Source organism: Myxine glutinosa, chromosome 7 (assembly GCF_964187855.1).
Source record: "Myxine glutinosa chromosome 7, kmMyxGlut1.1, whole genome shotgun sequence".
Classification (NCBI taxonomy): Eukaryota; Metazoa; Chordata; class Myxini; order Myxiniformes; family Myxinidae; genus Myxine; species Myxine glutinosa.
The window spans coordinates 35,138,375-35,165,221 of record NC_136267.1 but is presented as its reverse complement, the minus strand read 5'-3'; the positions used below and the strand labels follow the sequence as shown (position 1 = coordinate 35,165,221).

The 26,847-nt window shown below is 45.9% G+C and overlaps 1 protein-coding gene across 1 annotated transcript; it reads right to left on the bottom strand.

The window, feature by feature from the left end:
* LOC144893054 (uncharacterized) lies at nt 1-26,046 on the bottom strand. The gene is made up of 16 exons (XM_078782671.1): nt 26,005-26,046; nt 25,644-25,703; nt 24,557-24,593; nt 22,183-22,304; nt 21,797-21,839; nt 21,519-21,674; nt 20,707-20,840; nt 18,433-18,621; nt 11,226-11,414; nt 10,842-11,021; nt 10,531-10,710; nt 5,346-5,450; nt 5,019-5,123; nt 4,675-4,872; nt 3,510-4,054; nt 1-140 (listed from the first exon to the last, which is right to left on the bottom strand). Exons 1-15 carry the CDS (start codon nt 26,044-26,046, stop codon nt 3,671-3,673), a joined length of 2,124 nt encoding a protein of 707 aa, XP_078638797.1. The 3' UTR covers nt 1-140; nt 3,510-3,670.
* Nucleotides 26,047-26,847: the final 801 nt, after the last annotated feature.

Here is a 26,847-nt window from a genome sequence, read left to right as displayed (position 1 = left end):
TGTGCTGTGTCATAAAAGAGCAGCACATGGTAACTTCAGTGGTGGTGTGATCTCCTTCATCGCTGTTCTGCACGAGCTTCCTCACGTATCGTTTGGAGGTAGTTTGGTCGCTCGACCTTTCGGCGTGGAATCCAATTATGCTAAGGAAGGGAAGAGCATACCTGTGGTTATGGATGCAGGTGGTTTGTTATTTTATTTTCAAACAAAGTCAAGGCTCGTATAAGCGCCAACACACACTCGTATAAAAACATATAATAAAGGGAGCAGGACACAAGAGGGGGAGAGAGGGAAGCACAACAGTAGAGAACATGCACATTGGGAGATCTGTGGAAGGGAGAGGGCTGTGGCGGGGTACACGGTATAAACAAGATGGACGCTACAGGGGATTTCAGGAAAGAAAACGGAATTTCAAGAGGTGGGCTTGGCATGGATTAACGGGGGTGAAAAAGATCAATGTTTTGGATGTGGGAACACAAGAGATGGTGGTGAACAGCTGTTTTGAAGACCTGGAGGTAGAAGTGGGATTGAAGAGAGTGAAGGAGTTTGTTGCAGATGCGGGAGAAAAGAGGAATGAAAGAGTGAAGGTGAGCAGAGAGCCTAGATTTTGGCAGTTTAACTATAAGAGGGTTGCAGGCAGATCTTGTGCGACCTGTAGGAATATTTGGGGTTCAGAGCACAGACAGAGCTGTGGGAGCAAGGCCGGAGAGGAGTCGGTAGAAGACAGAAAGACCACCAACCTGCCTGCAGTGAGTAAGTGAAAGGCCCTCGGAGTTAACTTCATCGCAGGAGATTCCAATGATGCTGAAAGCTTTCGTTTCAACAGCGTGAAGCCGAGCTAGGTGTGAGGCAGGAGCACCGGCTCAGAGGGGAGAACAGTATTCCATTGAGCTGCGGATGAAAGCCTTGTATGTGGTGAGAAGCTCAGGTGTGCCAAGGAAGGACTTCGCACGATGGAGGATGCCCAGTCGGCGACTGGCTTTGGAGGCCAGCTTGGAAATGTGGTCTTCCCAAGAAAGATCATGGCAGATAGTGAGACCCAAGAGCTTGAGCGACAGAACTTCTTGGAGAGGATTGTTGAGAAAGTAGATGGGAGGGTTGTCCAGTCGGTCTTTTCGGAGAGACATAGTAAGAGTGTGAGATTTGTCAGGATTGAAAGGCATGTTCCACTTGTTTGCCCAGTCTGTGATTTTGTCTAGGTCTGCAGAGAGTGAGGAGGCTGCAGACTGCCGATCTGAGGGATGAGGAATGGAGCGGCAGAGAGTGGAGTCATCAGCAAAGAGATAGAGAGGATTTTCAAGAGAGTCGGAGAAATCATTGATGAAGACCAGAAAAAGCACAGGGCCCAGAACACTGCCTTGGGGATCTCCAGCCTGAACAGGAAGGGGAGATGAGAAAAACCCATTCAGGGCCACACGTTGACTATGACCGGAGAGGAAGTCCGCAAGCCATGAGTGGAGGTTTCCATGGATACCATAGGATGGGAGATTGGTGAGCAGAGCTGGGTGCCAGACCGTATCGAAGGCACGTGATATGTCAAGGGGGACAGCTCTGATTTCCTGTTTGGCATTGAGGACCTCCATCCATTGCTGAGACGGCAGAAGCAGCATGTCCAGAGTGGAGTGACCTGGTCTGAATCCAAATTGATGATCAGAGATCAAGCCATTAGTGAAGAGGAAGGATTTGATATCAGAAGCAATATTGGATTCCATGAGCTGATAATTGGGAGCAGGCTGATTGGTCTGTAGTTGCAAGGATCTGTTTTTGCACCTTTTTTGTGTAAAGCGGTAATGCTGGCTGATTTCCAAGCAGATGGCAGATGCCCTTGAGCAAAAGAGAGGGTGAAGAGAATAGAGAGAGGGTGAGATAGAGCGGCAGAGCAGGATCTTAGGACCCGTGGGCTGATGTCGTCTGGTCCAGTTGCAGAATCAGAGTCGAGGTTTGAAAAAACTTCTCCACCTTGTCGGGAGAGAAGGACACAGAGCACAGGAGCAGCTGGGTATGACTGGGTAAGGTGGGAACAGAGAGAGATGGGTTTGGGACATAAGATTTTGAAGCAAACAGAGTTGAGGCATTTGACTTTGTCACGTGCGGTGTCAACTGTGTCACCATTTGAGGTAAGGGAGGGGGAACAAGCACCAGAAACGGATTTGACCAGACGCCACCAGGATTTGGAGGAAGGAGACAGGTTTGAGAGTTCATTCTTGAGTGTGGAGAGATAGTGCTTCCTGGCACTCCTGAGGGTAGACACACACTTGTTCCGAGTTTGGTGGAAGGAACTGAGATTGCCTTCAGTTGGATTAGCCTTCGAAGAGGCAAAGGCAAGTTGTTTCAGGGCAACTGCCTCAACACAAGACTCAGTGTACCATGGACGGGAGGAAGGGTAAGACAACTGAAGACGAGATGGGATAAATCTGTGCATGAGAGAGAGCAGTTTGCTTTGGAAGAATTCCCAGGAAGAATTGATGTCAGAGGCAGTAGAGATGGGAGACCAGTCCAGGTGATTGATGGCTGCTTGCAGACCGTGCCAGTCGGCCTGAGTGAAATGCCAGACTTGTCGGCGCTGAGGAGGCTCTCTGAGAATGGCCAGAGAGATGTTCACTTTAACAAGCACATGATCAGAATAACCGATTGGAGCAGAAGAAGAGCAGCAGACATTTGCAGGGAAGTTTGTCATAACCAAGTCTAGAAGAGAAGATACTCCATTGACTGAGATCTGGGTCGGGAAATTTACAGATTGTGTCAGTCCCAGTGTGTCACAGAAGTCCTTTGCTGAGATGCCATGGCTTGTGAGAGAGGAACCCACACCCAACCAGCTGGCGTGATGACATTTGAAGGGGAGGGTTGAGGGGGGAGATTAGAAGGGAAGGGGTGTGGGGGGGGGGGGTATTTAAAGGGGAGAGTTTATGGGGGAGAAATGAAGGGAAGGGGTGTGGGGGGAGTTTTGAAAGGGAGTGGTAGCGGGCAGGTAGTGATGGAATGGGGGTATAGAGTGGGATGCTGGTAAGAGATAGGGTTGGTAGGATCGGGGCGAGTACCAGGAGAGGAGGGAACAGACAGGGAAGGGTTTGGCACTGAAGATGTACAAAAGTAGCGATTAATGAAATACGAACATCAACTGCAAACAAACTGGGGTTCTCGGGATTTTCAAGTCAGATACATTTGAAAACGTTGGAGGAAGGGTGGAATGAAGGTGAGTTTAGAGTTTTGAGAAGGGAAAAACTGTAAGAGGTTAAACTTTTATAAAGGGAATGATTTAAAAGAGCGATTTGAAAACAGCCTTTTGAAAAGAAGAAGAAGAGTGAATTGTAATAGAAGAGAGTAAACAACACGGAAGAAGGAAGTTTAAACATTTTAAAACAAAACAGTGAAGACCGTCTGGGAATTCACTGAAAAGAGGACAGGGAGTCTAAAGATCAGCATGACCGAGCTCGAGGAACCGGGACGGTAGACGGCTTGAGACAGGTATTCATTGTGAATTGGCACACCTGAGGACGATAGGTGTGACTTACCATACGAAGATCTACCAGATCCTGGAGCATGAAACGGATGCGTGGCACCATTTTCCGCTCCTTCATTAATTTGTCCAAAAAAGTGAAATACTCATCCATCTGTGAAGACAGAAAAACATGGTGCTCGGTGAGCAAAACGAAGACGAGCAAGAAGGATGATTTTAAAGGGGAAGTTGAAGAGTAAAGGTGTTTATGGAAACTCCAAAGTGAAGGTTCATTACCATTTTGGCTTGCGTCGAGTCGATGACCTTTCCAGCAATTCCAATGAGACGACAGAAGCACTCGAGAGATTGCTCATTCCCATCCTGGAGCAATCCCTTACCTGTGTTGGTGATAAATGATTCGTCCAATACCTGTGCGTTGAAAAGCTCCCCGATGAAGACCACGTGGCCCAGCGCGCGCTGTCGACCTTTCTCTTTGGATGCGTCATCATCCGAGCTGGAGTTCGCATCATTCCCCATTCTCAACTCATTCTTGCAGCTTTCAATGAGGAGCGTGTGGAAGTTGAGGACCTTTCCAGGTTTATCTCTTCCTTGTACCTCAATCTATGAAAACATCAAAGAATGGTGGATGTTGTTGAAGAAAAGGGGGTACCTGTTTATTAAATACTTTCTAAACAGGTGTGGGTCAAGGGAGATAAATTGAGAAAATCAAAAGTGAAAAAAAGAAGGGAAGGAGTGCAGTGAGGCCTATAATAGAGGGAGTGAAAAAAAGAAGGGAAGGAGTGCAGTGAGGCCTGTAATGGAGGGTAAACAAGTTTGGGAGGAAATATCACCAAGGAAATGAGAGTAATGCACACTGTGTATCAGTTTGTGAAAGGGGAGTGGGGAAGGAGGGGGTGGTAGGAGGAGGTGGTTGGAGGTGGGAGGAGGAGGTGGTAAGAGGGGGTGGTAGGAGGTGGTAGGAGGCGGTGGTCGGAGAAAATGGTAGGAGGGCAATGGTAAGAGGGGGTGGTAGGAGTAGGTGGTAGGAGATGGTAGGAGGAGGTGTTAGGAGGGGGTGGTAGGAGGGGGTAGGATGGGGTGGTGGTAGGAGGGGGTAGTAGGAGGTGGTAGGAGGTGAGAGGAGGGGCGCAGAGCAGATATTTCACAAGTTTCAGAAAATGATGTCTGTTGGTATGGTGTTCTTCCTCTCATGAGTTGTGGTAGTGGTTAACTTAACTCACCTTTGCAAGGTGGTGACACACGTGTGCGTACACCTCAGAAAATTTGGATTCCTTTATCGCCTTGTCCAGGACAAGCTGTACAATGTCCTCAAGATCTTCTTCTTTGGTGATATTGACCCTCTTCATCTGATTTATGAGGCGGCCAAAATTTTCCGGTGTCATTTTGTTGAGGAGAACTCGAAACTGTCGACATACATCCTTGGGGAAGGAAATGGGAATAAAACAAAGGAGGTGTCATTGGTGAGGTGTCAAAATAATAAATGAGAGAAGAAAGGAAAGTTTGATGTTTTAACGTGAAATCGACACAAATGAGCATCCTCTCAAATAGAACACACCAAACTCACTTGATCACAACTTGTGATCCCTGTTTTCGTGCTGGGCCTCCAGGCATTGTTGGAAGTTTTGAGGTCCAGACCACTTGGGATGACGTACTTAACAACGCGAGCACCCTGTGGAAACAAATGAAGAGTTTTTCAAATAAAACAGCAGCAGAAGAACATGAAATTGACAATACTGTAAAGTGGACACCGCACCTGCTCCAAAAATGATAATATTAATAATAATAATCATAATAATAATCATAATAAATGAGAGAAGAAAGGAAAGTTTGATGTTTTAACGTGAAATCGACACAAATGAGCATCCTCTCAAATAGAACACACCAAACTCACTTGATCACAACTTGTGATCCCTGTTTTCTTGCTGGACCTCCAGGTATTGTTGGAAGTTTTGAGGTCCAGACCACTTGGGACGACGTGCTTAACAACGCGAGCACCCTGTGGAAACAAATGAAGAGTTTTCCAAATAAAACAGCAGCAGAAGAACATGAAATTGACAATACTGTAAAGTGAACACCGCACCTGCTCCAAAAATGATAATATTAATAATAATAATCATAATAATCATCATAATCATCATAATAATAGCAATCATCCAATTTATCACTGGAGAAGTCTTTGTTTGTGTGTTTGTTTGTGTGTTTGTCTGTTTGTGTGTTTGTTTGTGTGTTTGTCTGTTTGTGTGTTTGTTTGTCTGTTTGTGTGTTTGTCTGTTTGTGTGTTTGTTTGTTTGTGTGTTTGTTTGTGTGTTTGTTTGTGTGTTTGTTTGTGTGTTTGTTTGTTTGTGTGTTTGGTGTTTGTTTGTGTGTTTGTCTGTTTGTTTATTTGTTTGTCTGTTTGTGTGTTTATTTCTGTGTTTGGTGTTTGTTTGTGTGTTTGTCTGTTTGTGTGTTTGTTTGTTAGTGTGTTTGTTTGTGTGTTTGTCCATTTGTGTGTTTGTTTGTGTGTTTGTCCATTTGTGTGTTTGTTTGTGTGTTTGTTTGTTTGTTTGTGTTTGTCTGTTTGTTTGTGTTGTTGTCTGTTTGTGTGTTTGTTTGTTTGTGTGTTTGTTTGATTGTTTGTTTATTTGTTTGTCTGTTTGTGTGTTTGTTACCTCCGCCACCAAAGGTGGATGGAGATTATATTTTCACCCCTGTCTGTCTGTCTGTCTGTCCGTTTGTCAGTTTGTCTGTCCGTCTGTCCGTTTGTGAACAAGATATCTCAAAAATTTGTGGATGGATGCGGACGAAATTTGTCAGAGACGTGAGCAGGACGAAATTATTAGATTTTGGTGAAGCTCCGGATACGGCTACTATAATTTTTAAGCGATTCTTCACCATCGGGAGATTGGGCCAAAAATGCTACAAAGCCGGATTTGTCAAAAAGTTGTGGACGGATGATTTTGATTAAATGTGATTCTGTATTGTGATTTTCTGGTCTACTCTGGGATACAAAACGTGACCTGTTCACCTTGCGGAGGTATGTCTCTACTGAGTGCAGTTATAGTTTGTTGTACACCGCACCTTTCTTATGTCATCTCCAGGCATTGCAAAACGTCATTGCCGGGCACCGAAGGGGGCTCGGCAGTGACGCACGCTGAAAGGGAGTACTCAGTTTTCACTCTGGTTGTTTGTTTTCTTGGTTGTTGAACACCGCACCTTTCCTATGCCATTTCCAGGCATTGCAAATCGTCATTGCCGGGCACCGAAGGGGGCTCGGCAGTGACGCATGCTGAAAGGGAGTACTCAGTTTTCACTCTGTTGTACACCGCTCCTTTCCTTTGCCATCTCCAGGCATTGCAAATCGTCATTGCTGGGCACCGAAGGGAGCTCGGCAGTGACGAACGCTGAAAGGGAGTACTCGGTTTTCACTCTGGTTGTTTTCTTGTTTTCTTTCTTGTTTGTTTGTCCGGACCAGTGTTTCCCAACCTGTGGTACACGTACCACTAGTGGTACGCGAGGGCCTTCCAGGTGGTTCGCGACAACCTTTAAAAAAAATGATTTGGCCTGATAATTTTTTTATTTCTGATTTCTGATATATTTCATGATTTCCGATGTGCTGTGAGCAAAGTTATGCCCCGCATCGACCAGCTGGTGGAGAAGAAACAGATGCAGCCCTCGCATTAAATTGAAATAAGCCTGATATCTTATCGAATTGAGTTTTTCTGGAACCAGGTGGTACGCGGATTGGGTTTTTCTGAAACCAGGTGGTACGCGGCGACGGTACGGGACCTCCAAGTGGTACTCGATCAGAAAACGGTTGGGAAACACTGGTCCGGACGATATCTCAGCCATCCTTTGAGCTCGGAAGCTGAAATTTCGGCACAGTAGTGAGCAAGTCCGTTGTCAAAAATATTATTTTTTTGTTTTTTGATTAATCAATTAATTGAGGAGTTATTTAATTATTAGCGATTAATTAAGTACTTATTTAATTAATTAAATTTCCTTTCTCTTCTGACCATTAACTCAGGCACCTTTTGAGTTAGGAAGCTGATATTTGGACATGCCAATGACCAGGTGATTTGGCTGCAAAGGCTATTTTTGATTTATTAATTAATCAATCAATTAATCGATTAATTATTTAATTATTCGATTAATGACTAAAAAATTTTTTTTTTATAAGTTACATATTCTGATGAAATGGTGGTGGTTTATGTGTTCTCTGACCGAATTGAATAATAATTTAATTTGTTTATTATTATTATTTATTTATTTATTTATTAATTATTTAATTATTTAATTATTTGATTCATGACAAAAAAAAATTTTTTTTTAAGTTACAGATTCTGATGAAATGGTGGTGGTTTATTTGTTCTCTGACCGAATTGATTTATAATTTAATTTTTTATGATTATTATTTATTTATTTTCATTATTAATCATTTATTTATCTTCTTTCTCATTTGGCCAATATCTCAGGCACCTTTTGAGCTCAAAAGCTAATATTTGGACATGAGTGACCAAGTGATGTGGCTATCAAGGATATTTTTGATTTATTGATTAATAAATTATTAATTAATCAATTAATCAATTAATGGATTAATTATTTGATTAATGACAAATTTTTTTTTTCTTCCCAGTTACAGATTCTGATGAAATGGTGGTGGTTTATGTGTTCTGTGACCGAATTGATTGATAGTGCAATTTTTAAATGATTATTATTTATTTATTTTCATTATTAATCATTTATTTATTTTCTTTCTCATTTGGCCAATATCTCAGGCACCTTTTGAGCTGGGAAGCTAATATTTGGACATGACAGTGACCAAGTGATGTGGCTATCAAGGATATTTTTGATTTATTGATTAATCATTTAATCGATTAATTATTTATTGGTGAATCAATTAATTATTTAATTTTTTATTAATGACTTATTTAATTAAATTTCTAAAAGATACATCTTCGGATGAACACGAGTGGTTTAGTTATGCTATTAGCCAATTGATTAAGAAAATAATTTGTGATAATCTTTTATTGATTTTAATTCTACAATTAATCAATCAATTAGCGTACACCTCTCCCTCCCAATGCAGCCTCGATGAGGTGCATTGCGGTATTGTCGGGCGCCAGAGGCGCCCCGGCAATGCCGCGCTGTAGGATATTTAATTATTTGGCATGGGGGCGGTGTACTTTGAATGTATCTGTACTTGTCTTTCTTTCTTGTCAATCAATTAATCAATTAATCGATTAATTATTTAATTATTCGATTAATGACCAAAAAATTTTTTTTTTAAGTTACAAATTCTGATGAAATGGTGGTGGTTTATGTGTTCTATGACCGAATTGATTAATAATTTAATTTTTTAATGATTTTTATTCATTTATTTTCATTATTAATCATTTATTTATTTTCTTTCTCATTTTGCCAATATCTCAGGTACCTTTTGAGCTCAGAAGCTAATATTTGGACATGAGTGACCAAGTGATTTGGCTGCAAAGGCTATTTTTGATTTATTAATTAATCAATTAATCGATTAATTATTTAATTATTCGATTAATGACCAAAATTTTTATTTTTTCAGTTACAGATTCTGATGAAATGATGGTGGTTTATGTGTTCTGTGACCGAAATGATTGATAATTTAATTTTTTAATGATTTTTATTTATTTATTTTCATTATTAATCATTTATTTATTTTCTTTCTCATTTGGCCAATATCTCAGGCACCTTTTGAGCTGGGTAGCTAATATTTGGACATGAGTGACCAAGTGATGTGGCTATCAAGGATATATTTGATTTATTGATTAATCATTTAATTATTCGATTAATGACCCAAATTTTTTTTTTTCAGTTACAGATTCTGATGAAATGGTCGTGGTTTATGTGTTCTGTGACCAAAATGATTGATAATTTAATTTTTTAATGATTATTATTTATTTATTTTCATTATTCATCATTTATTTATTTTCTTTCTCATTTGGCCAATATCTCAAGCACCTTTTGAGCTGGGTAGCTAATATTTGGACATGACAGCGACCAAGTGATGTGGCTATCAAGGATATATTTGATTTATTGATTAATCATTTAATCGATTAATTATTTATTGATTAATCAATCAATTATTTAATTTTTTATTGATGACATATTTAATTACATTTCTAAAAGAAACATCTTCGGATGAAGCACTAGTGGTTTAGTTATGCTATTAGCCAATTTATTAAGAAAATATTTTGTGATAATCTTTTATTGATTTTAATTATACAATTAATCAATCAATTAGCGTACACCTCTCCCTCCCAATGCAGTCTCTATGATCTGCACTGCGGTATTGTCGGGCGCCATGGGCGCCCGGACATGCCGCGCTGTAGGATATTTAATTATTTGGCATTGGGTCGGTGTACTTGAATGTATCTGTACTTGTTTGTGTGTTTGTTTGACATCCATGCACTCCAGAACCACTGGACAGAATGAGTTGAAAACTTTTGGTTGTATGAAGGGTGTGCACAGGAAAGTTTTAGAGGGTAAAAACAATTCAGTCCCCAGGGTTCAGGGTGGACGTGTACACCAATTCTCTCTATGTAAATGTTTATCGTGTCGCGCCTCCTGGTGGTGAAAGTCGATATTACAAGTTAGACTAAAATACGCCATTTTCGACGGAATTAACCCGAACCTGAGGACGAGTTCTTCACCAGTAAATATCGTGTTCCAAAGTAAAACCAGATTGGAAAATGATTCGAATGTTCAGAAATGCGAGTTGGTTTCCGTGTTTTGATGACTGCCCAACAATGTTGTTTTTAACCTTTAAAGTTACCCCATAAACTGTTATCATAAACACTGTCAACCCATAAGCATTGTCAACCCATAAAGAGCGTTGGGCCACTATCCTCCAGTAAATGAGTTTAAACTGACGTCAACCAAAAGAACGAATCATGACTTTTCTTACAATGTGTAATTCCCAGGTAACTTATGGAAATCTTGCTTCTAATTGGTGGAGAAAAGCCGTTAACAAAAAGCATTTATGGCCGAACGTGCAGTAAATGGAGCACTTCATGGGTTAACTGTAGTATTTGTGTTGGCTTCTTGAGATTGTGCTGCGGTACCTTATTTGGCTGTGATGGATACACCTGCTGCTGGTTCTTTCGGCACACCTGTTCCTTCTCTTTCAATTTCTCCATCCACTTGAACAGCTCGTACATCGCTTTCATGGCGTTGTGGTTTTTAACGGCCACGTCTCTCCAGCGGTTGTCTCGATCCTCCAAATCCGTCTCCAGCTGCGTCACCTGCAAGTGATTAAAACACATAAGACACATCAAGGGAAACATTATCTTCAACTCTTTGGTATCTGCTCTTTTGTGTTCACCAGTTACACATTGCAGAGCAAGTCCCACATTGTTTGATAACGGTTGCTCACCTGTTGATGGTAATCAACATCCTGGTGCTCCTGCCTCTCTCGCTGTTCTTGCTGCTGCTGTTCCAATGCAGCAAACCTGCTGCTCAGGTGTGATTGATGCCCTGAAAGTCCTTCAAATTGGACAGCGAGCCCATGGTGTTTATGCTCATTTGCTTTCAACAGCTCAGGTAGCAGGTCGACCTGTGCGACAGAAACATGACGGTGTCATTGACAGGAAAGTTTGTTTTCTGTTCTACTTTCAATCAACAGTCTTCCACTTGTGAAAGTCTCATGAGCAGCATGAATCCTACAAGGTGTTAAAACTCATCAGAACATGTGCAGGTGAGCATGATGTTCACCACCTTGGCCATCTGTAATCCAACATGTTGGATAACGGTTCTTTACCTGTTGGCAGCTCTCAACGTTCTTCTGTTGCTGCTCCTCATGTTGTTGTTGCTGCTCCTCGAGCTGAAGTTCCACTTCCGACAAGGTGCTGGAAACTTTCGTGAGATCCGCCGAAAGTTCGTTGTTTTTCACGGTGATCTCATCGAATTGATCATCTTGCATGATCAAGCGTTGTGAAAGAACCTCGACCTGTGTGGTACATGACAGTGTAATCAACAGTTAAAGTTACTGTTTTCTGATCTACACATAATCAATACTTTATGGAGGTGTCTTCTCAAGTCTAAAGTGGGATCAATTCTGGTTTCAGTGCAAAGTTCACATGGAATCACACTAAATACGCCATTTCGTGTCTGATCTGATGAAATTTTGACGCCAACACATTCTGTCGTTACTTATCCAAGACCAATCTCAACTAAACCTGACAGGATGACGAAGGGTTGCACAATGAAGGTTGTAGCACATTCATTTGCCCCGCTCCCCAAGGGGGTTTTCTCCCCCCGGGCGAGTTTCCCCGCCATTGCCGTCAATGGGGTTGAACGTTGAGGTGTATATAAATGTTAAATTAGCTTTATCGTGGCGTTTTTCCAAAGAAGATTTATCGTGGCGTTTTTCCAAAGACGCTTTTAATAACAAAATTAATGATAATCGCATATTATTGATGCTAATACAAAATAATATTCATACTAATAATGTCCGACTTCCCCAAGGTGTTTTTCCTGCAGTGATAACGTGTATAAATATCTTATTGCTATAATGGCGTTTCTGTGTGATCAACAGCTTCTACTGGAAGTAAAAATACTAGTACCGACTGCAAAGCCGCAATGAGCTGGCGAAGCCAAAGCCTCTTGCCACTATTTTACCCATCACTATGGCATCAGTAGGTTAGGTAGTTGATAGTAGGTCGGTGTAGGTACCGTACCTGGTATGACTTGGTAAAAGAGAAGAGCAGGCAGTCCTCCCCAATACCTGCATACAATAAATGTCACAAGAAGCTTAAGGAAGTAACTATACGATGTGCTAGCTTAAGGCCTATTTTAAGAAATTTTAACTGGGCTTAACATTGAAGGAGCTGGGGCTCCCACGTCGATCGGAAGAATGGACGCGACAAAAAGCTAGAATTCATCCGAGTTGCTTTAATGAAATCAAACACTCAGGCACTCTGAAAACCCGTTTATCGGTCAGCAATATATATCTATTCTCCCAGGGGGTTTGCCCAGGCCCGGCGCCAGGGGGCGTGGCCCAGCGTCCTGGCTGCGGCCTGGCAAGTTGAGGGCGAGCCTGCCCGGGCATGCCCGGGCATGCCCGGGCGTCCCGACCGAGGCCTGGCAAGTTGAGCGCGGGCCTGCCCGGGCGTCCTGGACGAGCCCGGCATGGTGATCGCTCCGCGTCCTTGATAGGTGCAAGGCGATTGTGAAAACCCAGCGGCAGCCGCTACACACGTCCCCCCAGAATCGACTTGCACCGGCAGGGTCAATTTGAGGGGGGTCCTGATGACCCGGCCGAAGCGACCCCTGGCGGGTCGTGGGAGGGGGTCCGGTGAGGTGGTGGGCGGTCGAGTGGGGGGCACCGTGGACGGGGGGCGGCCTCGCCGCGGCGGAAGGGCCACCCGTGGTGGGTGGTCGACGTCCACGTGCGCCGGCTTGAGGCGGTCCACTGCAATCCGGTCCGACCTGCCGCCGATGTCGATGACGAACGACTTGTCGTCCCGTCGCAGCACCCGGAAGGGCCCGTCGTACGGCGGCTGGAGTGGCCACCGATGTGCGTCGTGACGCACAAAAACATACTCCGCTGTGCGGAGTGCTGGGGGGACGTAGGACTGGGGGTCACCGTGGTGGGATGTTGGCACGGGGGCAAACCGTCGGGCGGCCTCCTGGAGGTCCGAGCGCTGGTGAGCTGCGGACCAGGGACTGGTAGCGTCGGGCACGAATTCGCCCGGGACGCGTAGCACCTGGCCATAGACAAGCTCGGCGGTGGATGCCTGGAGGTCCTCCTTGGGGGCCGTGCGAAGGCCCAAAAGGACCCACGGCAGCCGGTCGGCCCAACCGCCGTCTTGAAGGCCGGTCATGAGCGCGGCCTTCATGGAGCGGTGGAATCGCTCGCACAACCCGTTTGCTTGGGGGTGGTAGGCCGTAGTACGGTGGAGCTTGACCCCCAGGTTGCGGGCGACCGCGCCCCACAGCTCGGAGGTGAACTGTGGTCCGCGGTCTGACGAGATGTCCGCCGGTGCGCCGAAGCGGGCGACCCAGGTGGCGATGAAAGCCTGCGCTACGTCGGCGGTGGTGGTGGAGATGAGGGGAACGGCCTCCGGCCACGTGGTGGTCCTGTCCACCATGGTGAGCAGGTGTGTGAACCCCCGTGACGGGGGGAGGGGGCCCACCAGATCCACGTTGACGTGGTCGAAACGTCGTTCGGGCACGGTGAAAGGTGCCAGCGGGGCCTGGGTGTGTCGGTGGACCTTGGCCCGTTGGCAGGCCGTGCAGGTGCTGGTCCAATCGCGGACGTCCCGGCGAAGGCCGTGCCAGACGAAACGCGCCGACACCAGCTTCTGGGAAGCTTTCCGGCCCGGGTGGGAAAGGCCGTGGAGGGAGGCGAAGATGCGGCGTTGCCAGGTGACGGGCACGATGGGGCGAGGCTGGCCTTGGGAGACGTCGCAGAGCAGGACAGTGTCCGCGCAGGGGATGTCGGCCAGGCGGAGGCCCGTGTCCGCCGCCCGGAGGGCTTGCACCATGGTGTCGGTGGTTTGGTCCGCCGCCATAAGCGCAAAATCCACGCCCAGGTGGACCGCGTTCGCGCTGGCCCGGGAAAGACAGTCGGCCACGGCGTTGTTTTTGCCGGCGACGTGCCGGATGTCCGTGGTAAACTCCGACACGGCGGAGAGGTGGCGCTGTTGGCGGGCCGACCATGGCTCCGTGACCTTGGCCATGGCGTAAACCAACGGCTTGTGGTCGACGAACGCCGTGAAAGGTCGGCCCTCCAGGAGGTGGCGGAAATGGCGGACGGCCAGGTGTAGACCGAGGAGCTCCCGGTCAAACGTGCTGTATTTGAGCTCGTTCGGCCGGAGCTGCCGGCTGAAAAAAGCGAGTGGCTGCCAAACCCCGTTCACCCATTGCTCATGTACGGCGCCCACCGCGTAGTCGGAGGCATCCGTGGTGAGGGCGATGGGAGCGTTGAGCACCGGGTGAGCGAGCAGTGTTGCGTCGGCGAGGGCCCGCTTTGAGCGTTGGAAGGCCGCATCCATTGCTGCGGACCAGGCGATGTCGTGCTTGGCCGGCTTGCCCCGGAGGGCTTCGTAGAGGGGCCGCATGAGTTGAGCCGCGCGGGGCACGAAGCGGTGATAAAAATTCACCATTCCCAGGAATTCCTGCAGGGCCTTTATGGTGCGGGGACGCGGGAACGTGGTGATGGCCTCGACCTTGGTTGGCAGCGGCACGGCCCCGTTCTTGGTGATGTGGTGGCCCAAAAAATCAACGGCCGTCGTGCCGAAGTGGCATTTGGCCGGGTTGACGATGAGGCCGTGCTCGCTGAGGCGCCCGAACAGTGTTCGGAGGTGGAGGAGGTGCTCGGCCCGGGACGTGCTGGCGACGAGGATGTCGTCCAGGTAAACGAAAAGGAACGGCAGGTCACGCAGCACGCCGTCCATCAAGCGCTGGAACGCCTGAGCCGCGTTCTTGAGACCAAACGGCATCCGCAAGAATTCGAATAAGCCGAACGGCGTGATGACTGCCGTTTTAGGGACGTCGGCCGCCCTGACAGGTACCTGGTGATATCCCCGTATGAGATCAATTTTCGAAAAAATGACCCGTCCCGCCAGACGGGCGGAGAAGTCTTGGATATGCGGGATCGGGTACCTGTCGGGGGTGGTAGCGTCATTGAGACGGCGGTAGTCGCCACACGGGCGCCATCCACCCCCCGGCTTTGGCACGATGTGCAGTGGCGAGGCCCACGCGCTATCGGAGCGCCGCACGATGCCGAGGTGCTCCAACGCGTCGAATTCGGCCTTCGCTACGGCGAGCTTGGCTGGGTCGAGGCGGCGGGCCCTGGCGTAGACCGGCGGGCCCGTGGTTGGTATGTGGTGCTCGATCCCATGCCGTACTGCGACGGCCGAAAAAGTCGGCCGCGTGAGGGCCGGGAACTCCGTGAGCAGGCGAGCAAACTCGTTCGCCGCCGGGACGGTGCATGCCAGCTCGGTCGGCGCGGAGCTGCTCAATGTGCATACCAGGGAGCTGAAGGTTTCAGCGTTGATTAAACGACGCCGTTGGACGTCCACCAGCAGTCCGTGTGCGCAGAGGAAGTCGGCGCCTAGCAGAGCCATGGGCACGTTGGCGGTTACAAACATCCAAGCAAAGCGTTGGCCGCCGAAGCAGAGGGTGACGTTGCGCGGGCCGAAGGTGCGGATAGTCGATCCGTTGGCCGCAACCAAGGAGGGGCCGCAAACCGCGGATTGCCTGTCCTGGTCAGAGGCGGGTATGACGCTCAGTTGGGCGCCGGTGTCGCACAGGAAGCGCCGTCTGGACGCTTTATCCGTGATGAACAGTAAGTTGCCCGTGTGGCCGGCGCTCATGGCTGGTAATGAACGCCGGCCCGGCCGTTTCCCGGCCTGCCGAAGGTGCACGGGGGTCGGCATGTTCGGGCCTTCTGTCCGAACCTGGCATGATAGTAACACCACGCTTGGTCAGGTGGAGGCCTCGGTCATCGTGCTGGAGGTGGTCGGCTCGGTAGAGCGGCCGCCAATTGCGTCGGCAGTTCGGCCGTCGACCGTGCCGGGTGCTCGGGCGCCATGGGTGTTGCGTCGGACGGCGGTGGGTCCCATGTCGCCACTGCGATGCGCTGTCCTGCGGCGGAGATCTTGTCGGCTTCTCTGGCAAGGGCCCGGGGATCTGTGATCGTCGTGCTTGCCAGGGCGAGGCGTACCGGGTTAGGCAGCTGACGGAAGAACAGCTCCCGGAACAGGAATGCCGGAGAGTGCTCGCCGAGCAGTGAAAGCATGTAGTCCATTCGCTCGGAAGGGCGCGTGTCGCCGAGCTCAGGCAGTTCGAGCAGGCGCCGTGCGCGTTCCGCCGATGGGAGGGCGAAAGCATCGAGGAGCAGCTTCTTAATCGCGCCGTATTTGTCAGCGGCTGGCGGGCTTTCGAGGAGGCTCAGGGCGCGGGCCGCGGTAGCCGACCCGAGCGCAGCTACCACATGGTGGAAGCGGGTGTCGTCGGCCGTGATGCCTCGCAGGGCGAACAGGGACTCCGCCTGTGCGAACCAAACCGCCGCGTGAGCCTCCCAGAAGGTAGGCAGTTTAAGGGCGACTGCCGTGTCCATGTCGATAGGTCACCAATGAAGGAGCTGGGGCTCCCACGTCGATCGGAAGAATGGACGCGACAAAAAGCTAGAATTCATCCGAGTTGCTTTAATGAAATCAAACACTCAGGCACTCTGAAAACCCGTTTATCGGTCAGCAATATATATCTATTCTCCCAGGGGGTTTGCCCAGGCCCGGCGCCAGGGGGCGTGGCCCAGCGTCCTGGCTGCGGCCTGGCAAGTTGAGGGCGAGCCTGCCCGGGCATGCCCGGGCATCCCGACCGAGGCCTGGCAAGTTGAGCGCGGGCCTGCCCGGGCGTCCTGGACGAGCCCGGCATGGTGATCGCTCCGCGTCCTTGATAGGTGCAAGGCGATTGTGAAAACCCAGCGGCAGCCGCTACAACATACGTTTTCACAGTATGTGTGTCGTCTTCTAACTTCAGTCGCTGTCAGGACTGGTTCTCTCCGGGCACTGCGGCTTCCTCCACCAGAAGAAGTTAGCTTGCAGTGATTAATTCGGTGAATTCCGTCTCAACTTCGGATATTTCCGGCCGTGACAAACTATCCGTATTTCTAAACTAAATATGTAAACGCTTATACCGTATTGCTGGCCGTGAAAAACTATCCCCGACGACCACGAGATTTCTAAAAAATAATTCTTCGTCAATTTTAGAATATTGGATGCCGTTTTCACCCTCCGAAACACGTAATAAGCTTTTAAATTTTTCTTTTTCAAATGCTCGAATCTCACTGGTTTTGGTGTTTGGTGACGATTTTCGGTGAAGATAACGAGGTTGGTCTTAACGTATTTTAATTACAAATTAGAGGTTCATGAGATGGTGAATCAAAGAAAGACGGGTGAAACAAACTCCTATTGAACTTTTTCGCAATTGGTTTATGCAAACTTCCGCATCCGGTCAATGGCGGCCTCCAGTGCGTGATTTGGTTTTAGAAATATTTTTTCAAATGCTCGACTCTCATTGGGTCCGGTGTTTGGTGACGCATTTCGTTGAAGATAACCAGGCCCGTGTGGGCTGAGGTTGGTCTTAAAGTATTTTAATAATAAATTAGAGGTGCATAAGATTGTGAATCAAACAATGACGGGTGAAAGAAATTCCTATTGAACGTTTTCAATTTGTTATGCATACTTCCGCATCCGCAAGATGGCGGCCTCCATTGCGCTTCGGAATTCTCAAGCCAAGGCATAATCAGGTTTTCGACATAATACGTACGCGTTTATTGACAACACCGGCTTCGCCGGCTATTATGAACTACAAACACGTGTGATTAACTTTTTAAACAGTCGCTAATGCTCTTTAAAACACTAAATTAAGAAATTTGGAGGAATCCCAACATCCGTGAAGGAAGGTTTACTTACAGAACTGAGCGAAGATCTACTGTACTCTAAATAACCCACAAATGTTGGGTTAATAACATGGCCTTTCCTGGCGCTAACGTGGCATTTTTCGTAGTGAACTTTTGAAACAAGCTCCTTCTGTTTAACGCGAAACTGAAAGGGACAAGCTCGGGCTGTGCTCCTTTACCAAGCAGCTAGCTCGCGCTTGCCAAGCCAGCCGTTCCTTCACGGTTTTGAATGGAGTGCTTGCTCAAATGCTTAAACCACTTGACGATCTCTCCACAAGAAGCTTGGTAAATGAACACACACCCAATGTTCTTGAGACCCGACCATAGATCGACTGTAATCGAAATACCCCAAAGAGGAATGACCCTTCCTGGCTCTCCTGTAGTTAGCAGGTGGACTAGTTTCACAAATCTCAATCAACAGTCTTCCATTTGTGAAAGTCTCAAGAGCAGCATGAACCGTGCAAGGTGTTAAAACTCATCAGAACATGTGCAGGTGAGCATGATGTTCACCACCTTGGCCATCTGTAGTCCCACATGTTTGATAACGGTTATTTACCTTTTGGCAGCTCTCAACGTTCTTCTGTTGCTGTTCCTCATGTTGTTGTTGCTGCTCCTCGAGCTGAAGTTCCACTTCCGACAAGGTGCTGGAAACTTTTTTGAGATCCGCCGAAAGTTTGTTGTTTTTCACGGTGATCTCATCGAATTGATCATCTTGCATGATCAAGCGTTCTGAAAGAACCTCGACCTGTGTGGTAGAAACATTGCGCTCACGAAGAGACAGAAATAGCATAATGAAGATAATAATTCACACATACAAGCAACGATAATTATAATTGGTTGGTAATTAGTGGTAATTAGTGGATTCCAGCTCTAATTGGTGTTCCTCTTTCTGTCCCTTCTGCACCTCTCGTTTCGCTAGCAATGCATCTTTTTCTTCCTTTCCCTGATTCTCTTCTTCCTTTACTCCTTGCATCTCCTCTTCTTCCTTTTATTGAAACTCCTAGTCTAGGCAGAGCAGATATTTGGCCACAATGCTGGTCAGGTCACCACTCCAGCTCAGCGTACGGAAGTTGGGGCAGGAATTTGAAATGTGTTCAGGTTGCCAGCGATAGTTTGCCTCCTCTTTGTGAAGTACATCTTGGGATCTTTAAAGTCCACCAACTAATTCCGGCATACGGATGACCAGTTTAACGTCCATCCGAAGGACGACACACACATTGATGAATCACAGGGCCTATGAAACACCGGAATGACAGTTTATAGCTGGGTTGGGATTCAAACCCAGGCTAGACAGCTCACATCAACGACTAAGATATCTCATGGGAACTAAAAAGGAAGAAATAATTGGAATAATAAATAAATGGAGTAATACCACCAATTATGTCATCACGTAATTATAGCACCACCCGACTTGCGTCGCCTCAACTCACACGTACATCACTTGATAAGACTGAACTTTTATTCTCGAACGTTTTCAGAACTTACAAGACTGATAGAAACACCATAATACATCACAAAGTACAAAATTGGGAAATCGCAAAATCGTCGACAGAACGACTGTACGTTTGTGAACTTGAAACTTGTACCAAGTTTGATTTAAATCCATTCAGAAGATCTCAAGAATCACATTTTACCTGACAATGACCTCTGACCTCACTAAAATCACAAAATCACCTCAATTCTCACATTTGATGCCAAAATATAAGAAGTTCATCTTTGCATCATAATATATACTTGTACCAAGTTTGGGCAAAATCCCATTGCCGGTTCACAAGTTAGAACACCAACAGATATTTTCCGAAACAGCACCTCTGACCTCTTCACCCCAAATTGAATCAGTTCATGTTTACATCATAATAATACCTGCACCAAGTTTGATTTAAATCCCATCAGCTGTTCTCAAGTTATCACATTTTACCTGACATGACCTCTGACCTCACTAAAATCACCAAATCACCTCAATTCTCACATTTGATGCCAAAATATAAGAAGTTCATCTTTGCATCATAATATATACTTGTACCAAGTTTGGGCAAAATCCCATTGCCGGTTCACAAGTTAGAACAGCAAAAGATTTTTTCCGAAACAGGACCTCTGACCTCTTCCCCCCAAAATTTAATCAGTTCATGTTTACATCATTATAATACCTGCACCAAGTTTGATTTAAATCCCATCAGCTGTTCTCAAGTTATCACATTTTTACCTGGCGTGACCTCTGAACTTTAATTTGTTGATGCCACAATCCAATCAGTTCATGTTTGTATCATAAACACTAACACCAAGTGTGTTCAAAATCCCATTACTGGTTCAGGAGTTGGCGCAGCAACATAATTTTTTACTTAACATGACCTGTGACCTTTGACCTCTTGACCAGAAAATCTAATCAGTTCATCTTTACATCATTATACATACCTGTGCCAAGTTTGAATTAGATCGCTTCAGTCATTCTCAAGTTGTAGACCTATCACAGATACCTTTTGACCCTTTAACCTCTTGACGCCAAAATCAAATAATTTAATCTCAGCATCATAATACATCCTTGTATCAACTTTGGGCAGATCACATCACTGGTTCACAAGTTATTGCGGTAACAGGATTTTACCAAACATGACCTCTGACCTTTCACCTCGTGACCCCAAAATCTAATCAGTTAATCTTTACCTCATTATACATACCTGCACCAAGTTTGACTAAGATCCCTTCAGCAGTTCTCAAGTTATCGCGGTAATGAAAACCTATCACGGACGGACGGACGGACAACCTGAAAACATAATGCCTCCGGCGACTTCGGTAACAGAGGCACAAAAAGGAAATTGAATGTCTTGCTTACCACCACCTGCTGCACCTCGTACTCTCCAAGATCAGGTCTGCAATAACTACCATCAATGGAAGTAGTCTCATCACCGGAAGTACTCTCATCACCGGAAGTACTCTCATCATCTTCACCATGACAGAGAGAAGATCCTGGAAAGAAGAGGAAAAATGAACATGAAACAGATATTGTGACAGAAAAAGATCAATGGACAGAATATCACTAAGTTCAGATATGGGGGAGATTGGGAGGGGAGGGGTGAGTTTGGAGATTAGGAGGGGAGGGGTGAGTTTGGAGGAGAGGGGAAATTGGGAGGGGAGGGTGGAGTTTGGATTGTAGAAAGTGTTGGACGGTTAATGGAAAACGAACATTTATTGCAAAATGAGTGTTGCCTTGTTCAGTTACATTATCTGATACTAGTGATACCAGATGGTGAGTAATATCAGACCATCCCTGTTGCTCAAGGACTGGGGAGGAACTTTTAGATGTCAGGATGTATTTAGTTGATCCAGGTGATCCCAGTGCATTCTTACAGGCTGACTGGCCAAGTTCACACTGTACAGGTATTCCTAGTTGGTTGGGTATTCCGATTCCGACTGAATCCGATTCAATCATACACCATCGGGTGTTTACATGTCAGGATGCATGAACAGTGATGATCACTTGCTGATTGTTTGTCGTGAACCAAATGGACATCAAATTGAGGATTGTACAAAACTCTAAATTTCCATTCTGCATTCCATGAGACACAAGAGACACATTCTCTCGGGCCTCTGATCTGATGCCATATGATCTGAAGCCGCTCTGCATCACTGTGGATAAACCATCACCTCTCTGTAGCATGGCCGTCTGATTCTGAAGAGCTGGTGGTCGCGATGTGTGATGCTGCTGTGATTCCATGATCACCATAAGAGCATCCACTTCCGGGATCCCATCATTCCGTCTCCCGGTGCTTCTGCTCTTCGTGTAGTTTTTTCCCGTGCAGGCTGTGAATGAGTTAACAAAATCATTACCAGATGGAGTGGCAATTCCTCAAGTTAATTTAATTTTATTATTAGTGTACTTTCGTAAAATGTCCCCAATCTCAATTCCAGAAGCTTGAACTTACAGCATTTGTTGCGATGTCGGTGATTCTGGAAGCCATTTATGATCTGTAACACAAAGAGCAGCAAACAATACACATTAAGAGAGGACCTTGTGTCTTGGCATATTTTTGTTGGGTTGTTGTTTTGGGATATTTTAAAATTTAAAACCTGACATTTCTCAATCTTGACTGAGACTAATCACAAACCCCACGGTCTACTCCTCCACCAAGTAGCGATGGATCCTTGGGTATATGACCTCCTGCTGTTTAGCATCACTTGTTCAATCTGAGGTGTAATTCCGTTTGGGCCTGCATTTTATCACTTGAACTTTTTCACCCAAAATAAACTCTGAAATGGTCTGTCAACGAGATTGTTAACCAAAGCCCATGAGCTTATATCACTTTTATACCTCGATGATGAGGCTGAGGAACACGACAAGTGTAATAAATTTTTGGTAATTCATCATCATTCCCATCTGCCAGTGTTGAGTGGCGGCTCGGTTGAAGTACTCGCTCCAGGAAGATGTTAGTCCTGTAAACAAGAGCAAAGAGAGTGTTAAAAGGCTTATTTCAACTTTCATTGATTCAAAGATACATACATCAATTAGGGGACAAGGATATTGATATAAACATCTGTGTACTTGAATGTGAATTACAAAGACATTGGTAGACAATGAACAATTCCATCGCACGAGGGACCTGAACACCTATCTTCCTTGGCAACATGAGCGAGGAGTTCAGATAAAGACCACCAGCAGATTAACCCAGAGAAAGTGGTTTCTTGGTTTCATTGTGCTTCAAATAATAGGAGATAAGTTATAAATGATCAAAACTAGACAAGGTAATTTACCCGAAGTTTTACCTGAAGAAAAGGTAATTTACCTGAAATTTGCCTGAAGAAGGGAACTTCCGCTTCCGGTTTTGCAGGCGAAGTTGTGTTTTTTCGAAGATCTCCACGCTCTCCATGCTATCAAAGTTAAGTAATTGTTCCCGTTTGTATTTTTGTCAAAACTGTATTTTTATGTCACGGTGTGTGTACCTACTGTCTGTCTCTAGGAAGATCTTGGTGTAAATCATGCACACCTGTATAAAATCGTCGGTTATTTCCTGCCGCGATTTTGAGGCCTGGTCTTTCAAGTTTACTGCCTTGAGGCCTTGTTGTCTTCTCTCAGCGGTCGATTGTAGTCCATTTATTTTCGTTCTCTCACAGTTTTTCCGAGTCTTCTTTTCACCCCATACTTCCCCCGAACATCTTACCCTTTGTTTAAAATCTTAATTAAAAAAATACACATATATACATTATTTATTTCCTTCTTTGTTCGTGTTCGTTCGTTCTTCCAACGTTTTCAAAAGGATCTCTGACTTGAAAATCACAAGAAACTAATTTTGCAATAAATGTTCGTTTTCCATTTATAATTGTCCAACACTTTCTAAAATCCAAACTCATCCCTCCCCTCATAAACTCCACCCTCGCCCCTCCCCTCCTAAACATCCCCCTCACCCCACCTCTCCTAAACTCCCCCCTCACCATCCCCTCCCAAACTCCCCCCTCACCTCGCTCCTCCTAAATTACACCTTCACCCCTCTCCTTAAAAACTCCCCTCTCCCCTTCAAATCTCCCCACCCGACTTTTTTTTCTCCAATTCTCCCTTCTCCCCCCTCCTCCTCAAAGCGTCCTCCCTGCTTCCTCTCCCTTCCAACTGTCAACCTCCATCTCCTCCAACCTTCTTCCTCTCTCTGCCCCCCCCCCCCTCAAACAACACCTCGCTGTGCCTCACCCAATCACCATCAAACCCCTTGTCCTCCTCATCCTTCCCTTCCTCCGAACTATTCTGAAATCTCTGACACACCTTCAACAGCTCTCCCTACCTCCTCCTCCTCTTCCACATCTTACCCGACCCCCCCCCCCTCCCCTGTCCTGTATCCGATGCTCCCCCTTCCTCTTCATTAACGGTATGGACCTCAAACATCTGGGGCCTTCGCTCAAACTTGATTGATCTCTCCATTCAGGTTGCTTCTGACAAACCAGACTTGATCTGCTTAACAGAAACTTTCCTCCTTCAAGATGTCTCTGATTCCTTAATATCTCTCCCTGGTTACTCCCTCCTCCGGTATGATAGACCTGAGCCTCGTCTTGGTGGTGTGGTTGCTATCTTTATCAAAAACTCTCTTCCTCACTCGCCCTGCACTGCCCTCTCTCCATCTCACTCCCAGGAGTACCTCTGGCTACGGCATCCCCTTCGCTCCCACCTTTTTTTCATGTGTGTGTTGTACCGTCCACCAAACAGTGATGACTCCATCTACATCTCGCTGTCTGACAACATGGACCAACTTCTATCCACTCATCCCAACCGTCTCTTCCTCATATGTGGTGATTTCAACTGTCACCATGCCAGTTGGCTGGGTGTGGGTTCCTCTCTCACCAGTCATGGCTCTTCAGCAAAGGACTTCTGCGACCAACGGGGACTGGCACAATCTGTCAATTTCCCGACCCGGATCTCAGTCAATGGAGTATCTTCTCTTCGAGACTTGGTTATGACGAACTTCACTGCAAATGTCTGCTGCTCTTCTTCTGCTCCAATCGGTTCATCTTACCACATGCTTGTTCAAGTGTAAGCTCTTTCACGAGCCTCGATCTTGTATACAAAAAAAAGAAGTGAATAAACATACTTACACTTGTGGTGTTCTGTTCAATGCGTGTGAATTCGATTCAATCTGCAATCTCATCATGTATGGCAAATAGAACAAAGATGAAAATGAACATAATGGAACATAATGACTTACCCTGAGAGAGTTTTGATATCCAGTTTGTTTTCCGGGGCTGCGTTAGAATAGAAAGAGCAACAATGTCAAAAAGGATAGGTTTTCACTCATCTTCTTCTTCGAGTTTGAGTCCTCGAGTCAAAGTTGTACTCTCTCACACAACAAGCGCACACAGATGCACTCATGCACACAGACGTGCACACACACCACAGGATGGTCTACCATCTTTGAGGTTTCTGGAGGACAGACACAAACAAAATATCTTGATGTACCATCTGCACTGCTAATCCCAGTGAACATGCAAATAAATAACAAGACGCAATCACGTCTCTCACCCACAATTGGAGGGTATAACCAATCCGCTCTCACCTAACCAATTACCCCAGGTGGCTAGGATTATCAAATAAATCAAGTCCCATGCTCTTCCAGCGAAGAAAGCTGCATCAAGTAACCAAGAAAAGCTACACACGGTTATAATCTCATACAAACATGGGAATCCCAATGCCCCCCCCCCCCTCTCGAAACCATCTTATCTTCAAGAAGGGAACATAGTTGAAGAATCTTTCCCAAAGATGGTCAGAAAGACCTGGAGGCTCCTGTACGACAGACAGAGATAAACAAAACATCTTGTATCAGTCAAAGTGAATTTCCTGAATTGTGTTTTACTGTCGAAGGGAAAGTACCACCCGGAAATGTGTACGATGTAAACTCAGAGCTCGATACAAATTGTCCATCAGCTCTTTCTGATGCACATGTGGTCACTCAGAAGAACAACATTGGGACGATTGTACCTGACGAGATTGTTTATGTTTGTGGCGAATGATGTGTGGAGACCACAAGGTTTTAAAACACCACGTCATAAGCTCTGTCTGGACAATGTTATTATGTTGTGGAAGTGTGCGGTGGAAGAGATATCGACTCAGGAGATACAAAGTTATTCCACAGCCGACTCACCTGCCTTTCCCACTTCCCTACCTGTTTGTAAGGTTCCTGCTGGTGTCCTTTATCTCTGCTCTTTGAATTTTACCTCCTCTTATAAAACACTTGTGTACTGTTGCTTACACGGAAAATTTGTCACATATTGATGGAGTGTTGTTTGACGTCATACCTGAAACGTAACGAGGTTTACCAGACTCTCGGAGATGTATCCGAAATATCCTGGCAGCTTCTATATGAGAGAGATGGAAGCAAAAAACATTTTGGATCAGGAAAACTTATTTGGACCAATTGGTGGTGAAATCGGACACACACACACACACACACACACACACACACACACACACACACACACACACACACACACACACACACACACACACACACACGACGAAGTCGGTTCGAAAAACTCAGCTCCAGCGAGGTGGAAACGAGCACTTGCACATTTTACCATCCACATGGAAGGTTTTCAAACCGCACCTTTAAACCACGTAAAACGTACACGTAAATCTTCTCACTCGTTTAAGGCTCACCTGTTGAAGTCCTAGCAGGTAACCGAGGTTGAAGTAGAGCATGAAACAACAAATCAAAGCAACGAGAAAGAAACACGTCCTCGCCATCTTGAAGCAATGTTTCAAATGCGATAAATAACTGTCGCTCTGTGACGTCACACACTCATGCAGTCATGCCCATTGATGACTTCACAATGAAGGATTCTGTTGGCTGTCGGTTCTAATAGTCGAATTGAAGTCGAATTTCACCCCAAATCCACTTTTTTGAAATACCAACTTCTTTCCTGGAAGTTCTTGGTGTCCTTTCGTTTTATACCTATCCTGCCTCCCCCCAATCCCTCTCCCTCCCACACATCTCCCGATGTCCCTGCTCTCAAATGTTGTGTTTGTGTGCCTCCTCCCCTTCTCTCCCCATCTTGTCGACCGCTCCCCTTTTTATATACTTTGTTTGCTTGTTTGTTTGATTTGTTTGTTTGATAAATGTTAGCTCTTTCACGAGCCTCGACTCTGTATACAAAAACAAACCAAAAAAAAAATGGAATTTAATGTCGAGTATGTTCGTTAACCCATTGATGATGAGTGCTCGTCATTTGTTTCCGTATATTTCCCATTATAATTATTGTGTTATCGTGTTATTCCGTCATTTTAAAATTATTGTCACCATGGTTACCAGTCATTTCAGAGCCGGTCTATCCCTCTGCCGATGTAATGAATGTCTTCAGGACTGTCTATATATTATGTACGTATTTCTGCTAAATTTTACGAATCATGAGCTTTGGCAGGGCTGGGAGGATTGTACGTTCGTTATTATTATTGCCAAATGATGTTACTCTTATTATTGTTGTTAATATTATTAGTATTAAT

Coding starts and splice junctions, on each gene's coding strand:
- LOC144893054 (XM_078782671.1), bottom strand. CDS start 26,046: ATGCTCTACTTCAACCTCGGTTACCTGCTAGGACTTCAACAG. Junction 20,841..21,518: donor GACGGCCATGCTACAGAGAG/GTGATGGTTTAT, acceptor TCTTCTTTCCAG/GATCTTCTCTCTGTCATGGT. Junction 5,451..10,530: donor ATCCATCACAGCCAAATAAG/GTACCGCAGCAC, acceptor TTGTTTCCACAG/GGTGCTCGCGTTGTTAAGCA.